Here is an 18,091-nt window from a genome sequence, read left to right as displayed (position 1 = left end):
CAGTCAGATAATATCTTAACGCCTATATTCAGGACAGGTGAAATACTTTACATTTCAGTCAGTCAGATAATATCTTAACGTCTATATTCAGGGCAGGTGAAATACTTTACATTTCAGTCAGTCAGATAATATCTTAACGTCTATATTCAGGGCAGGTGAAATACTTTACATTTCAGTCAGTCAGATACTATCTTAACATCTATGTTCAGGACAGGTGAAATACTTTACATTTCAGTCAGTCAGGTAATATCTTAACGTCTATATTCATGGCAGGTGAAATACTTTACATTTCAGTCAGTGAGATAATATCTTAACGCCTATATTCAGGACAGGTGAAATACTTTACATTTCAGTCAGTCAGGTAATATCTTAACGACTATATTCATGGCAGGTGAAATACTTTACATTTCAGTCAGTGAGATGATATCTTAACGTCTATATTCAGGGCAGGTGAAATACTTTACATTTCAGTCAGTGAGATAATATCTTAACGCCTATATTCAGGGCAGGTGAAATACTTTACATTTCAGTCAGTGAGATAATATCTTAACGCCTATATTCAGGGCAGGTGAAATACTTTACATTTCAGTCAGTGAGATAATATCTTAACGTCTATATTCAGAACAGGTGAAATACTTTACATTTCAGTCAGTGAGATAATATCTTAACGTCTATATTCATGGCAGGTGAAATACTTTACATTTCAGTCAGTGAGATAATATCTTAACGCCTATATTCAGGGCAGGTGAAATACTTTACATTTCAGTCAGTGAGATAATATCTTAACGCCTATATTCAGGGCAGGTGAAATACTTTACATTTCAATCAGTGAGATAATATCTTAACGTCTATATTCAGAACAGGTGAAATACTTTACATTTCAGTCAGTGAGATAATATCTTAACGTCTATATTCAGGACAGGTGAAATTCTTTACATTTCAGTCAGTCAGATAATATCTTAACGTCTATATTCAGGGCAGGTGAAATACTTTACATTTCAGTCAGTGAGATAATATCTTAACGCCTATATTCAGGGCAGGTGAAATACTTTACATTTCAATCAGTGAGATAATATCTTAACGTCTATATTCAGAACAGGTGAAATACTTTACATTTCAGTCAGTGAGATAATATCTTAACGTCTATATTCAGGACAGGTGAAATTCTTTACATTTCAGTCAGTCAGATAATATCTTAACGTCTATATTCAGGGCAGGTGAAATACTTTACATTTCAGTCAGTCAGATAATATATTAACGCCTATATTCAGGGCAGGTGAAATACTTTACATTTCAGTCAGTCAGATAATATATTAACGTCTACATTCAGGGCAGGTGAAATACTTTACATTTCAGTCAGTCAGATTATATATTAACGTCTATATTCAGGGCTGGTGAAATACTTTACATTTCAGTCAGTGAGGTAATATCTTAACGTCTATATTCAGGGCAGGTGAAATACTTTACATTTCAGTCAGTGAGATAAAATCTTAACGTCTATATTCAGGACAGGTGAAATACTTTACATTTCAGTCAGTCAGATAGTATCTTATTGTTATTAATTCCTATATATTTGTTATTGTTTTGTTTATTGTTTTCTAAGTATCCCATCGGGCGAAGATAAATAAATACACTCGTCAATAGCAGGACAATTGTTATGCGACGCCCACTTAGAACAGCTGTGTACTCTTCTCAACACACCCGGAGTTATGCGCATCTAATCTGATTACGCATGTTACTGCTGACAATGGTGATATTTTCCTATTGAGAACAGTTATTAATGGTTCACTTCTCATACAGGTTGATTAACCTTTAGTGTAGGTTTCCGCATTGGGCTTAACAAATATAAAGAGAAACAAATGGTCCATATAGATTCCGAGAATTGAGTTTCAATGGGCCTGCCTTGATGTATTGTGGTGCTCTGTTTACGTTGAAGCAGCGCGTAATGTGTATTCTGTCCTTTCAGCTAAATGCAAGATTGATAATCGATACAATGACATGTCACGTGTGTTGTATTTGGGATTACTCTTTCTCCACAAAGTACAGATTCTTTGTGTATTATTCACATACCTCCGTGACATTACTCACTGTGTCATTAAACACTATTCCTTCATATTTCATAGAGAAAACACTTCTACTGGTGACTGTTGGTCAAGAGATATATTGTTTTCTTGTTACAATGGTCCACATACACTAACGGAAAAAAGTGACTGTGCAAAACATTAAATTGCATAAAATAAAAGTTATTTGAAAAGTTATAAAAATAACCACAAATAAACATGTGGCAAAGCACTTTGCGTGAAATTTGATGTCACGTATCGCGCGTGGCACGTGCACATTGTGCACAATGAACTTACTCACTTTTTGCATGTTTTTTGACACCTGAAGTTCACACACCTGATATTGGAAATTGAAGAACGGTAGATTATTCTCTCGCCTCTGAATGTTATGGAAAACACATTAATTAATAAAACCCTGCGCGTACGTCATGCCACGGCTTACAGAAAATCAGCGTCTGCGCGGCGAGGGTATGCTGGAGACTGGAATGGCCAAAAATGAAGTGGCCAGACATTTTGGTGTCCATCGAAACAACGATCTCATTCCTATGGAGACGTTTTCAACACAACGGGAACACGAGAGATTTGCCTCGGACCCGCGGTCCACGCGTGACCAGCAAGACAACCACATTCGGCTGACCCATCTAAAGAATCGATTCCAGGCTGCCAGTTTGACTGCTCTGACCATTCCTGGCATACGTCCAATCAGGTCCAGGACTGTGGAAGCACAACATCCGACCCCGACGGCGTGCAATTTCCAGCTTTGCTCCAACGTCACCGACAGACACGCTCTGTCTGGTGCAGATAGCATCTACGGTACAGGAGACAAGATTTGGATGGTGGTTTGTTCACTGAAGATTTCATCTGGACAGCTCTGATGGCAGGAAAAGGGTGTACAGACGGCGAGGTGAACGGTATGCTAACCCTAGCGTTGTACAACGTCGACAGGTTGGTGGTGGGAGCGTTATGGACGTCATCTCATGGTCTGACACAGCTTGTTATTGTCAATGACAACTTGACAGCTCTGCGATACAAGGATGAGATCATTGGGCCTCATGTGCAGCTTGGGACGAAATGGAGAGACGTTTACGTCAGCGCAGAATCAGCCATTGACGTTAGCTGGATTGGGACAAGGGGTGGTTCAGACATGGAACAACATTCCCAAAGATTTCTTCAGTCAATTGCTAACAGTCCGTTTGAGACAAAATGATACCGATGAATTGCAATCTAACACAAAAACAAATAGACATAAAAGAATCAAACCAACGCGGAATGCAATACAAACAACAGACCAATTCTAGAAAAAACATGCATAATTTTTGTCACAAAAATAAAAACCTTGTTTAAGAAACTGTCAATATTGATTTGTGCGTTTTCCCAGTTTGTTACAAGGACGCATTGGCAACTAAAGGTACAGCGCGAAAAGCGAGATGCACGTGCGTTAACCGGTTCTCAACAAATTTTTGAGCTGGCGATGACATTTACCCCAACTGCACAGGCAATGCGCTGTATGTACTTAGTAATTGCATACTTGGGTCACCCCCTGTCATTTTCAGCCTTGAAGAAATCATCGACTTTGTAAATTATAGACTTTCATTTTCTCTCACTTTGTCAATCAGCACTAATCACATGTCTCTGACGTCACTAACGCACGTGCATCTCGCTTTTCGCGCTGTTCCTTTAGTTGCCAATGCGCCCTTGTAACAAACTTGGAAAACGGACAAATAAATTATGACAGTTTCTGAAACAAGTTTTCTTATGTTTGTGACAATAATTATGCAGTTTGTCTGTTGTTTTTATTGCACTCCGCGTGGGTTTTATTCTTTTATGCCTATTTGTTTTTGTGTTAGATTGCAATTCATGGGTATCATTTTGTCTCAAACGGACAGAAGTGTCGTCTATGCGTCGTCGTTGTCAAGCCGACATCCCCCACATGGTGGGCACACACGACGATACTGAATTTGTGAACTGACTTTTGACACCACATCTCTTCAAGGGCGTGTCACGATGCCTCGTGTCAAATCATACCGATTTCGATATTATCCTGTCAGTAGTTAAACAGTGATTAAGAAAACACCACAGATCATGTTATTATCTTTTTTGCATTTAATAATTCACAGTTACTTTATTCCAGTAGTATATAGACGTGCAAACTGTTGAGAAAAGGGAGATGAGATAGGGTGGTATATGTGAGTGAGTGATTGTGCGCGTGCCAGTACGTGGCATGTGGTACGGGTGGGGACGGGTATGTGTGATGAGGGGTTTAAGCGTTCCCTGATCAGTATCTTGATAAACAGTTTGTTTCTTCGTCCATGCACAAGCTGCATATGCTCAATTCATGAATATTGTACATGTCCTAATATAAGTCATTCTCTTCCCACAGAGGTTACTCCTATCATATCTTCCTACGTAGGAAGATATGACAGGAGTAACCTCTGTGGGAAGAGAATGAATACAAGTATCTCAAACCAAAATCACAAAACAAGAAACTGCACGTGCGAACGCCTCAGAGACATATCCCACGTGCATCACGAAGGGGGCACATCGCAGATTTTTCTCACAGTTAAGCATAGCGCTTTATAAATACGGTTATCAGAGAAAAGTTGCTAAAGTTGTTGAGGTGCTTATTTCAATGAAGATTCTCCATGGTTTGCTGAAGTTACACTTCTCGTGCCGGGATCCAACACAGGTTTTCCGTGAGTCTGTTTTCAGTGATGTAATTCAATCGACTCGAGGCTTAGACAGAGACCAAATGCGAACACTACATTAGCTGTACTTTGAGCTTGCATGCGAGAGATGTAAGGTCAGCCTAGAGACGCCCCAGGTTTAACCACTGCCATATTGAAGAGAGTGGGCGTGGTTACATATGATACGCAAACCGCTTGCGTTAAAGACAAGTCATGTGCGTGCATATAAGTGCGTGCCTCTGCTGATTTATGACATCACAAATCCGAATTTACGGTATCACCGAAATGATGTGAACTTGTGAAATCCAAAACGTCATTTCTTGGTATTTCATATATAATTTGTTAGACAGAAGACTAGATTCTGAGATATACCTAAAACGATTTATGTAAAAATGATATGAACAATGTCCTTACAATACCGCCATATAGCTGAAATATTGCTGAGTGCGGCGTAAAACTAAAGTCACACCTTACCACAGAGTGAAAGAAGCGGCCTATAAATAACTCTTTACTACACTATAGATACTTCCAGTGCTTCCAGTAGTCACACGCCCAAACTACTAACATACTATATTCCTGCTGGACTGCTGCAACTGTGAGATAATATATGGCACTATTCCGGACTCGATCAACTTGTGGAATAATCTACCTGATGAAGTAACTAATGCATGCTCTTTAAAATCTAAATCATTAATCAATTGTTTTGATAGAATTACGAATAACCTGGACTTAAATTGTGCTTCTAGATTCTGCCAAATTGTCCACTGTAGCCGGAGTCTCGGCTGCAGCGACTTTTCTTTACATGCCACAAATACGATAATATGAGAAAGACTATGGACTTTTACATACATGGGTATGACCTGACATCAATACTCATGGCCATCGTTCAGTCAGCAGCTGTTCCACAAACATGGAAATGCTTCAACCAGTTCACGACTTTATCGCTAAAAGCAAAAGATTTGAGCAATTTTAAATTTATATAGAAATGATAACTGCATTATCGCACTTTTCCTCAGACACCACGGACTCCAAAATACTGACTTTATATACACATGTACTCCGTTTGTGCAACTATATATTATGTTTAGCACTATCTTGTAAAACGTATACATGTACTAACCAGCTGTGTTAACTTTTTACCCGGAGAAGCATTTTAATAAGCAGGCTTTGCTTTGTTACCAATCCAGATTTCTTCGAAATAAAATGTTTAAACCATATATCGCACTTCTACGTATTTAGCGTACGTCTTTATAACGTACAGAGTAAAATGCCACAGCTCCGGGTGTGTTATCGGAATGACGTTAATCTCGAACCTTATCATTCACAGGGCCAACTGAACACACACCGTGTCCGAAGTGTGTCAGACTCATTGTCCTAGATACCTGTATAGGTCAGTATAGCGACACATGTAAGCATTGCTCCATAGGCGTTAATTGTTGTATACACCAGTATTGTTGGTGGATGTGTGGTATATAAGTCAGCGGCTGCTATTCCCTATTTGATGGCAGTACTGCATGGACATATTTCTCGTGTGTTGAAGCATATGCTAACACTGAAGTGTAACAAGGGCTTGTCAGTGAGGTAGGTAAACAATTCTATATTACACTTCTAAAAGACCGTGAAGGATACTGACAAGATCACTTGCAATGGTGCTGCCCTCTATGACGTACCGGTCGTTGAGGTTTTATACCTATATGATAAACAGTATTAATATGCCTGAAATGATAAAATAATTAGTATAATTCGACAACCAGTAATATGACCATGGCGTAACTCTTCAAACAGACCAGATGCTCTTCGAAGGCAGTTTCTTGTCATAAATTTCCCCCAAAGCTAAGTTTATGCAGCGTTTAGCACTGTACTGTGGTATTTGGCTAGTAACGGTGTGGTTTAGCTTACATTATAGTAAGTACAGCATGTTACATTAGCTTAGCAAAATCTGATAGGGTAGTCATGTACAGGTTCAATCGTTTTAATATTTATAGCATTTTGTAGATTAGTTGTTTCAGGTCAGTTTGATTATAATTCGCTTGACGAAAAACATGTCGATCAAATATGCCAACAACTCAAACTCTGGAATGTATAATGGTGACTGTCTTCGTCATGATAGGCAATACAGCCAGTGGGATCACCAGTGGTCAATCTGTAACACCAGTGCGTGTTCCAATCGTCACAGCCCAGTCTAAATGTACAGTGAATAATTCGATTCTAAATGTGTTACCGAATAGATAGTTTAGACAATTTGTGCATAATTACATTAAGATACAGTTTGTGATAATATAAATTCTGTGAAAACTGAAATTGATTATCCAACGTATTTCAGTCCAACATAGCATTAGGCAAAAGAAGTGTTTTTAGTGCGACAAAGAGGAGTATGTTGGATGCTGTTATATCATGATATTTGGAACAGGTAGATTTAGTGGAATTAGGGCTAATAGACATGATGGCATTTTCTCAGTAAACCTTTTGTTGAAAAGATGCATTTTGTGATATTGCCGATGATTACTTAAAGGTGTAAAACCAGTTTAATCATGGAATATTTATTTTTTAAAGTCTTCACTTAGACGTACATCCATCATTTAAACTATTCTGTTTTCCCTGGCTTAGGTAGACATGATGAAAGAAAAGTTTGATCAACATCGAAATCTGCTCCTAATTTATGCAATAATCCCTTATCACAAACTCTGTCAAACTATGTTTGATATACATGGTCGGGTACGGCCTTGTTAACAAGTTTGGATAGCACAGCTATTAGCACTGTGGGTATAGTCAATATTTATCAATGTCGTATACTCAGGTAGTCCATCTATGTAAGTGTCAGATAGCCCAGTTATTCAAAAAGGAAGTCCAACTATTTGTATTGCAAGATAGCCAAGTTTTTGCTAGCCCAACTATTTGTTTTGTTTTGTCCCTGTTATTTGTGCAACTGCACAGCCAGGATCTATCTCGCTTGGATAGAGCCCTGCACTGGTGTTGTAAGTTATTGTTTAGGTACGAATAGATAATGTCTATAGAAAACACCTAAAACTACGTTGTCCCGCACCATACAGTTTTAACGTACTTTGTAATGGTATCTAAACAGCACTGTCCGTATAACCACCCGTACAATACTCAGAAACAACTTGTTTTTCAATTCACAGTACCAGCCATCATGAAAGTGCCAATATGTAGGATATGTCTGTGGAAATGTATATACCATATACAGATTCCCGATTTTCCAGCAATATCACGGCGGGGAACACCAGAAATGGTCTTTCCGGGCCTTCGGGTTGTCGAGGGAACGCTTTGACTTCTAAGCTACCTCACCACCACGTGTCCTGTAAGTCTGGGATGATTCGCTGATCGCGGGTTTGAATCCTAGATTCACCACGATTACGACGGTGATAATCTGCCTCACATCCGTGATAGCCAGTTTGAGATGTAAATGTCTGCATCTTACATTAGTCGGCCTCACATTCCCTGATTCATGTTATTTTCCCGTCCCCCTTGCCCTTTCTACAATGCAATAGATCTAAATGAAGCAAGTCAAGATTTTACTCAGGTTCTGTATTCCCAACTATTTGAAACCTTTTTAATTTAAATGAAGCTGATATAGTTTCAGAGGCGAGGCGTTAGTCTACGTCCGCCGTCCTAGTATGTTAAGCTGAGGTGTATCAGAACTACGTTTAATCTGTTCAACTCGTTCATTATCACTGTTGACATTTTCTTGTGATCATACTCATCAGGTGTGCCTGTTTTTCAGACTAGATCCAGACCATGCCGTCTGCTCACGTCACGCGGATTGTTTGGAGCAAAAGATTTCCTCTTCGCAAGCTCGTGACGCCGGTTTGTTGGTCAAGTAGTCCCTTAAAGCATAGCGTCTCACTCTACTCGTCCGTTAGTCGTATCGAGGACCAGATGAACCAGACCAGTGTGGTGGTTCCCAAAGACATGTCCATATCGCAGTACCTGCTCCAGGATGCCAGCAAGCATGCCAGCAACACGGCTTTGGTAAGGCTGCAATCACACACGAACCATAGATTACAAACAGCATCGTGTATGGATTAGGTAAAGATGGGTCGGGTTCGATTCTCCGCTTTGGCACAATGTGTGAAGCCTATATCGGGTGTCTCTACGCTGAAGTATTGCTGGGATATTGTTAAAAGTGTCGATCCACTTTACGTTACCCACATTTGTAACCCTTTCTGTGACACAGTTGACATCCCCTGGATCACAAACCGTGGGTCAGGATCCGCTAATCATGGGGTTTCTTAAGGTGATAAATATGTACGGCCTGCATTACTCCGGGCTTTCATCCTACATTAAGCTGTACATAAATCCGAGTATATAACCATGGGTGGGCCGGCACCCTTACCTGTGCATGTTGGTTTCATGAGAGTAGTAAACGCCCATGGCCCAAAAAATAAAACCTGAGGAAAAGAAATACTAGTAATAGAAAATTAAAAAAAAATATTTAAGCAAAGACATATCAGTCGCTTTCTCATTCATACCCATGCATTCTCTACCATAACATTGAACTACTCACTTACAAGTTTTACATACATTGTCCATTTGCTTTCGAATTCATGAAACATCCGGCTTTTTCTACAAGATAATGATACTTTAATTCCTTCTTGAAGAGTGACAACATAGGAATGATCTTTCTCTGTCAGCTTACATTTATGAACATAATATCCGGCTAGTAGCAGTATCAAGTCAAAAGTATCGTCGGTGTGAAATGTAGGGGAACACCCAAAAAGAATCAAATCACGGTGAAGATATAAAGAACCTGTGTGTACACAGTTCAGCTTCAGCCAATGTGAGAATATTTGCCAAAGGTTCTTGCTTGTTCTACAATTCCAGAAGTCATGAAGCATTGATTCAGGTTCTGCCCCACAGAAAGTGCCCCATGGCCTGCACAATGGTACATCTTAGAACTATATATGTTTGAAAAAAAGCATTCTTTGATGAACTTCGCTGCGTGCATGAACTCACTGAACACATAATGTTTTCCCTACGACTATTATTATAAGACAAGCGCGTCGTATTCCACAGATAGATGGCAAGACAGACAGGAGGATAAGCTTCGAGCGTCTCCAGGACGACATACATACACTGACATCAGCGTTCTACCATCTGGGTCTACGTCACCGAGATATCGTCACCATGTATGCCACCAACGTCCCTGAAATTGCCCACGTGTTTTGCAGCGTCACCGACAATGGCGCAGCGCTGTCTTTAGCTAACTCTCAGCTTACTGCCGGTATTTGACCCTTATTTGTAGCAAATGTTTTTGAACTCTTGAAGGTGTAATGATATCCATTACTGTAGGATATTAAGGTAGCATCGCGAACACCTGGTGTCTGCACAAATCATACAGTTAATCCTAAGTATATGTTCTTCAGTTTATCCATTGCCCATGTTTCCGTTTTATGTGGGCACTTCCTCCCCTTATAGCTGCGATTGACTTTGTCAAGTTCGGTGGACTGGACTTTTCCTAAGTGAACAATAATTATAATTAGTTGACAGTCTTCTGGTCTCCTTAATACACCAAGCTTCTTGTCTCAAATTATACTTTGTAAGCTTGTTTCCCTTCAAGATGACTTGGCGTCCCAGCTGCGACAGACACGATCCAGACTCCTCATCACAACCCCCGACTGCGCCGACACGGCACTGGCAGCGTCCGCCTTATCACCGTATACACAGGTGAGTAAGTGAGTGAGTGAGTTGGTTTGACGCTCCTTGATCAGTGTTTTGTTCACGTAAGAGGAAAACCCCAGGTGCTTGAAGTCGTGCACGTTTATCACGTCGGTGAAAGAAAGGGTACTAAGAGTAGCGGTATGACGAACCAAGCATCATAACGCATAGGCGGATCCAGAGTGTGTGCGCGCGCGCGTGTGTGTGTGTGTGTGTGTGTGTGTGTGTGTGTGTGTGTGTGCGTGCGTGCGTGTGTGTGCAGGGGTGCGCACCAGCCCCCTTTTGTCCTGAAAGTTTTTTAAATGACCATTGAAACTCTCGTGAAAAACGGGTGAACCCGGCCGTGATTACGGATGTATTCCGGATGCTAATCCACGATCTGAGGAATCTATATGGTGGTTGTTGCACCATGGATTCATTGCACCTATGTAGCCCACCAGTCCTTGTTCTGTCCCACTAATGGCGAACACCATACTATTTCCCAACATTTGGTATGTGAGTGAGCGAGTGACCTATTTTCAGTCTCTCAGACCCTAGAACCTAGGTTAAAGGAGTACATCTCAAGTCTAGAGTGGTTGGGCAAGTTAAGGTCGCCTCAGCCCCAAAACTGTTTGGATTTGTATACATCTATATTTGTATATCTACACGTTCATACGGTAGCTGTATTACTGGGTATGCATATCAGTCTAGCCTCATCTATGTCTTTGAAGACCATAAGCATCCAGCTGACTTAGAAACATCCTCGGGTGATTCTGAGATACACGATTATCTGTGTCACGGCATTCAGGGAGTGGAGTCTACGTGCCACAGATTTATCCTCTCTTGGGCTAAATGGTAGCAGATCCTTCACCTTTTTGTATACTGAACTGGTCAACTCGGATTCCGACAACCAACGGGGGTGATCGGAACAGAGCCCGGATGTAGACCTCTGTACTGACCTCGTGTTCTCTGATTTACCCAGGAGGTGATATGTATAGGCCAGGCGCCCGGATGTAGACCTCTGTCAGACCTACTGCAGAACAAACACCTGCCATCACACCCTCGCATCCACATCAAGCCGGACTCCACCACGGCCCTCATACCCTTCTCCAGTGGAACGACAGGCCTCCCGAAGGGCGTCATGCTCAGCCACTACAACATCATATCAGATCTCTGTCAACTCAGGTAATGCTGTCGCAAAAACAATGTAGTTGACATATGCAGTATGAGGTGATACTATTTGTATCACTTACACACATCAAATTACGTTTATGTTGTGTTACATGTCGATTTCAAACCTGACCCAAACATCTATACCACAAGAATACTGTTTGAAATCAATGGACAGCAAAGGTGCATTTTAAAATCTATTATGTTCACAATCGATTCAAATTACTACATACTAATTATAATGAAATTACTCTATTGAACAAACTTTATGGATAACAACTTGTTTTATTTCGAGAGTGCGACGTTACAGGTTCTTGTACCGTTGACAAGCAGGACTGAGGTGTCAAGCACGGATCCTACAAGAATCTATATCGAAACGTCGCACTCACGAAATACAACAAGTTGTTACACTACAAAAATGACTTGGTTTCCTGAAACCTGGAAACAATCCGTATAGTGGGTAATTTGGTTTCCATTCACTGAAACTGAGTAACTGAGTTTCCAACTAGATTCCATTTTGGACTCTTTGATTTTTGCATTTCTGTAAATGGAAACCAACAAGAAACTAAGGTTAGAGGTTTCTTGTTGGTTTCAATTCCTGGAATTAGCAATTGAAGTTTCATTAATTAGTCATAAAGTTTGTTCAATATTGTACTTTTCAGCTTATAAATGCCACTCAAAGAAGTTATGAAATTACTCAATAGACTCACAGTATATAATTCAATGAAAGTACCATAATACAATGACAATATCAAGTACAACAGCACTTGCGACAACGATAATAATATTCACCTAACAGTAAAACTGCTCAAGCTTATAGAATAGCCCATGGCTGGATAAACAGGGCCTGGAAATCTTCATACAACCACCGGTTTTGATGTATTGTAAGATCAGAGAGCCATGCGCTCGCCCACTTATTTAATCGTAATACCTTCCAAAAAGGGGCGGTGGGGTTTATTAATGGTTAAAGCGTTCGCTCGTCCCACCGAAGACCCGGGTTCGATTCCCCACATTGTGAAGCCCATTTCTGGTGTCCCCCGTCGTGGTATTGCTGGAATATTTTGAACGTGGCGTAAAACTAAACTCAATCACTCACACCTTCCAGAAAATTCTAGACTCTGGTAATAGCATACAGCTGTTCTCGATGATTCCAGGCTACACTTGACTCCAAAAGCATCAAATATAGTAACATCAAAACCACTGCTTACATTAGATAGTAATAGATCCCTGACAACTGATAACTATCATGAACTTCGCCTGAATATGAACAGATACAAAAATGCAGTTACAATATTGGCCACGCCTCCCTAAAGTGACGCATAAAAGCGCATGAACATCAGGGTAGATCAGACGTGGGTTGTACGATTTATACTAAGAAACATCGCACTGGGCCTCTTTTATGTTGCTGAAAACATCTCTTCAGACCAGAGTAGACCATTTCCAATAGAAAGATTACATACACCTGCACTCTGAATTCAACTTCAAGAATTATATGCTCATTTGCAGGCATCCATTGTTCCTTCGTATGTCGAGTGAGGAGGATGTGACGCTGTGTGCGCTACCCACAATGCATATAGCAGGGATAGTGATCGGGATGTGTTTGCCTCTGTCTCAAGGAGCACCGACCATCATGCTGCCCAGATACAACCCCCGGGACTTTCTGCAAGCGGTGCACCACTACCGGGTATGTCCTCACTCCCTGGGCAGGGCTTCCGTACCCTGCGTAGAGCCCTTGTTACATTCAGCTGACTTTCATGTTACCTTCTTTATGGGAATCCTAGAATGGTCGCATTGACGCACATTTTAATCTCCTTTTCACCCATTTTAGACGAGGCGACAATGCGACATATTATGACATTTGAAAAGACTTGCCCTTTGGTGAAATAAAAACTATGATTGAAAGCGCGATAAACGGCCAAAATGTCGCATTGTCGCGGTTAATTTTGTCATTTATTGCCTGTTTTTGAAATATCGGCAATGTCCCTTGTAGGATTCCATAGGCGTCTTCTCTAACTACTGAAACTAATGAGCTTTCTCAATGAACGAGTGTCTTATGAGGTACCCAGAAGAGCATATGTGCAAGTAATCCTGTTTGTTCTGCCAATCTCAGGTAACGTTTAGCCAAGTCGCGCCATCGGTCATCAGTTTCCTGGCCAAGCACCCAATGGTGGACAAATTCGACGTCAGCAGTTTTACCTCAATACTGTCGGGCGCAGCGGCTCTCAGCAAAGAACTCACGACAGCATTCATAGAGAGGCTCAAAATTAATGGACTCCAACAGGGTATGTAACGTGCACTGTCACACCTTCAGACAGCTATGTGGGGTGCACTGTAACACCTTCACACAGGGTATGTAGGGTGCACTGTCACACCTTCACACAGGGTATGTAGGGTGTACTGCCACACCTTCAAGCAGGTATATAGGGTGCGATGTCACACCTTCAGGTAGGGTATGAAAGGTGTACTGTCATACCTTCAAACAGGGTATGTAGGGTGTACTGTCACACCTTCAGGTAGGGTATGAAAGGTGTACTGTCATACCTTCAAACAGGGTATGTAGGGTGTACTGACACCTGCTGACAGGGTATGTAGGATGTAGGTTGTACCTGCAGACACACCTGCAGACAGGGTACTGTCACACCTATGTAGGGGTGTACTGTCACACCTGCAGACAGGGTATGTAGGCTGTACTGTCACACCTGCAGACGGGACAGGGTATGTAGGGTGTACTGTCACACCTGCAGACAGGGTATGTAGGGTCACACCTACTGTCACACCTTCAGACAGGGTATGTAGGATGTACTGTCACACCTGCAGACAGGGTATGTAGGGTGTACTGACACACCTGCAGACAGGGTATGTAGGGTGTACTGCCACACCTTCAGACAGGGTATGTAGGGTGCACTGTCACACCTGCAGACAGGGTATGTAGGGTGTACTGCCACACCTTCAGACAGGGTATGTAAGGTGTACTGTCATACCTTCAAACAGGGTATGTAGGATGCACTGTCATACCTTCAAACAGGGTATGTAGGGTGTACTGTCACACCTTCAGACAGGGTATGTAGGGTGTACTGTCACACCTTCAGACAGGGTATGTAGGGTGTACTGTCATACCTTCAAACAGGGTATGTAAGGTGTACTGTCATACCTCAAACAGGATATGTAGGGTGCCTTCAATTCACAGGGTATGTAGGGTGCACTGTCACACCTTCAGACAGGGTATGTAGGGTGCACTGTCACACCTTCAGGCAGGGTATGTAGGGTGCACTGTCACACCTGCAGACAGGGTATGTAGGGTGTACTGTCACACCTTCAGACAGGGTATGTAGGGTGCACTGTCACACCTTCAGACAGGGTATATAGGGTGTACCGTCACACCTTCAAACAGGGTATGTAGGGTGCACTGTCACACCTGCAGACAGGGTATGTAGGGTGTACTGTCACACCTTCAGACATGGTATGTAGGATGCCCTGTCACACCTGCAGACAGGGTATGTAGGGTGTACTGTCACACCTTCAGACAGGGTATGTAGGATGCCCTGTCTCACCTGCAGACAGGGTATGTAGGGTGTACTGTTACACCTCCAGACAGGGTATGTAGGATGCACTGTCACACCTGCAGACAGGGTATCTAGGGTGCACTGTGACACCTTCACACAGGGTATGTAGGGTAACAAACCAAAGGGTATTTTATACCCGTATATATGTATACAAGAATACCTAAAACTAGATATAAGTTGGTTCAGGTAGATTTGCCAATCACACATTTTTCTGTTTTACCTTTTGCACATGTTAGATGTGAACAGCATGTGTTCTCTGCTGTAAATGTAACAGATAGAGTTTGGCTGTCTATAATGCAGGCTACGGAATGACAGAGGCAAGTCCAGCGACCCATGTATCTCCTCGGGGCTTCTCCAAGCATGGGTCAGTTGGGGTACCACTGCCCCTTACCCGCAGCAAGGTAAGGCTACTGGTGAGGCCAGTGATTGAGTTTTGTTACCTTCAGCTGTGTTTCAGCTGTATAAGTATGTGTGTGTGAAGAAAGGTAGAGTTGAAACGAACAGAGTCTCGATTCGCGAAGCTATCTCAGCACGAAGACTATTGTAAACCTTACGTTATACAGATAGCGACCACGTAGAAGGAGGCCCAGGATAGGTGTTAGTACAACCTGGAGACGGAAATAGGGCGAAATAGGGGAAATTAGGGAATCCAACCCACGATCATAAAATTCTTATAGAAATTCACGTGTCAAAACGTGGTCCAGATTCGCCCTGGTGCTCGGATAATTATAAAATCGTATTTGACCAGGCGACTTTCAGTAAACCTTTTATTGTATGGTAACACTTGTTCTAGGTATGTGACCATATTGATGAAGTAATGTCGTTTTTCAGATTGTTGACCCTGTGACTGGGGCTGATCTCGGCCCGGGGGAAGAGGGGGAGGTGTGTGTGAAGGGTCCGCAGGTAATGATGGGGTATCTCAATAACAGAACATCCACCCAAGCGGCCTTCACGTCAGATGCCTGGCTCCGAACAGGTGCGTGATCAAACATCAAGTGAAAACCCATGTCGGGTTTTTAATCAAAATTGCTGCCTCCTGGAAACCTCTCCAGGTTCAAAGTTTACTTTCGATTAAAAATCTTGTTCGGGCATTGGAAGGAAATAGTTTTTGAAATTGTATGATTTGCATCTGATTGGATATGAGTAAATCCTGTAGCGAACAGGGGAAGTGTTTCTAATTGTCGAGGGCGGTGGCGTAGCCTAGTGGTTAAAGGGTTCGCTCGTCACACCGAAGGCCTGTGTTCGATTCCCACATGGGTACAATATGTGAAGCCCTTTTCCCCCGCCGTGATATTGCTGGAATATTGCTAAAAGCAGCGTAAATTATACTCATTCATGCACTCTAATTGTCGACCCTTTGTCCCCTGTATTGCTACATAGAAGAACTTTACACAGACAAGACTGCTATCCATTTCTAGTCACTAACTGTGGCAAACCCATAATATCGATTCATAATATATGTTTTGGAGGCTAGGACTACACTGGTAACCCAGATTTTTTCAAAATTTACAAAACAATTCTTGTCGGCCATCTTTGCTTCCACATATAGTGACTACCTCTGGACATATTTGGTTTTCTTTAACAGGTGACCTTGGTTTCTATGACGACGACGGCTGCTATTACATCATTGACCGATTGAAGGATATCATTAAGTTCAAAGGCTATCAGGTAGGTAATGCTGGGTTCTTGGGGTTCGATATGCAGGGGAAATAGGGTTTGTTGACAGCGTTTGAGATGGAGAGAAGTTAATGTTTTGAGATGTTGGATAGTTAATGTAAAATACTTTATGGGGATGTTTCAAAGATTATTGGAAATTGATTTGTCAGTCTTCTTTATAAAAAAACAAAATACTATGGAGAGTAAACCGTGTTACAGATTTCTCCATGTCATCTTGAGAACATCATTTTAAACCACCCGGATGTTGAAGACGCCGCAGTAGTTGGAATACCAACAAAAGGGGTTGGGGAAGTGCCGCGGGCGTTCGTTGTTGCCAAACCCAGCGTCACTGAAAAGGACCTCATTGATCTAGTTGCAAGTGAGTTATATATACATTCGGTGCCCAAATGGCTTCATCTTGGGCAGGTGAGTTATACATGTATTCAGTGCCTAAATGGCTTCATCTTGGGCAGGTGAGTTATACATGTATTCAGTGCCTAAATGGCTTCATCTTGTGCAGGTGAGTTATATATGCATTCGGTGCCCAAATGGCCTCATCTTATGCGGGTGATTTATACATGTATTCAGTGCCCAAATGGCTTCATCTTGTGCAGGTGAGTTATATATGTATTCAGTGCCTAAATGGCTTCATCTTGTGCAGGTGAGTTATATATGTATTCGGCCTTGGCATCTTGTGCAGGTGAGTTATATATGTATTCAGTGCCTAAATGGCTTCATCTTGTGCAGGTGAGTTATATATGTATTCAGTGCCTAAATGGCTTCATCTTGTGCAGGTGAGTTATATATGTATTCAGTGCCTAAATGGCTTCATCTTGTGCAGGTGAGTTATACATGTATTCAGTGCCTCAATGGCTTCATCTTGTGCAGGTGAGATATACACTGTATATATCTGAAGCCTAAATGGCCTCATCTTGGACATAATACATGTAATAATGTTTGCGTGTTATTATTTGTACGTGAAATGCGGCAATGGATCACAAATGCCTTTTATTTGCTTTCTGTTCTAGGTCACGTGGCTCCATATAGACATTTACGTGGTGGTGTTGAGTTCGTGGAGAACGTCCCCCGGAACCCCAGCGGCAAGATTCTGAGGAGGGTCCTCCGGGACAGAAACATGTCGAGACAAGAGAGAGAGAAAGTGTGGGGGAACTGACTGGGGGATGGTGGCAGTGATGGTGACAGTGATGGTGGCAGTGATGGTGTAACGGTGTATCTGGATCGTTACTTGTGTACATAATGTAGTATTCTTGTCCTTATCACCAATAATACATCTACCTCCGTC

General features: G+C 41.8%; 1 protein-coding gene and 1 long non-coding RNA gene across 5 annotated transcripts in view; one reads left to right on the top strand and one right to left on the bottom strand.

Moving 5' to 3' along the window:
- The window catches only part of LOC124287396, an 11,767-nt gene extending 9,309 nt beyond the window's left edge, over positions 1-2,458 (bottom strand). The window contains exons 1-2 of the long non-coding RNA XR_006901260.1: positions 2,193-2,458; positions 189-191 (exon numbers count right to left, since the gene is read on the bottom strand). This is a non-coding gene — a long non-coding RNA (uncharacterized LOC124287396). The remainder of the gene's footprint in view (positions 1-188; positions 192-2,192) is intronic.
- LOC124287394 (probable 4-coumarate--CoA ligase 1) overlaps positions 1-18,091 on the top strand; it is a 20,347-nt gene extending 2,256 nt beyond the window's left edge. The window contains exons 1-13 of one of the 4 annotated variants that reach the window (XM_046723925.1): positions 4,629-4,753; positions 6,072-6,134; positions 8,487-8,734; positions 9,779-9,986; positions 10,323-10,429; positions 11,382-11,584; positions 13,076-13,253; positions 13,680-13,851; positions 15,433-15,533; positions 15,964-16,108; positions 16,718-16,800; positions 17,008-17,167; positions 17,817-18,091. In XM_046723925.1, the coding sequence (XP_046579881.1) occupies positions 8,501-8,734; positions 9,779-9,986; positions 10,323-10,429; positions 11,382-11,584; positions 13,076-13,253; positions 13,680-13,851; positions 15,433-15,533; positions 15,964-16,108; positions 16,718-16,800; positions 17,008-17,167; positions 17,817-17,962 (1,737 nt within the window). In that variant the 5' untranslated portion in view covers positions 4,629-4,753; positions 6,072-6,134; positions 8,487-8,500 and the 3' untranslated portion in view covers positions 17,963-18,091. Of the gene's footprint in view, positions 1-4,628; positions 4,754-6,071; positions 6,135-6,156; positions 6,326-8,486; positions 8,735-9,778; positions 9,987-10,322; positions 10,430-11,381; positions 11,585-13,075; positions 13,254-13,679; positions 13,852-15,432; positions 15,534-15,963; positions 16,109-16,717; positions 16,801-17,007; positions 17,168-17,816 lie in introns of those variants that run through there. The other 3 variants (XM_046723923.1, XM_046723926.1, XM_046723922.1) reach the window with 3 other exon arrangements.

This window comes from Haliotis rubra, unplaced genomic scaffold, assembly GCF_003918875.1.
Source record: "Haliotis rubra isolate DU_JTF1 unplaced genomic scaffold, ASM391887v1 Scf40, whole genome shotgun sequence".
Lineage (NCBI taxonomy): Eukaryota > Metazoa > Mollusca > Gastropoda > Lepetellida > Haliotidae > Haliotis > Haliotis rubra.
The sequence above is the reverse complement of the archived record's forward strand: the minus strand, read 5'-3'. Positions and strand labels throughout refer to the sequence as shown.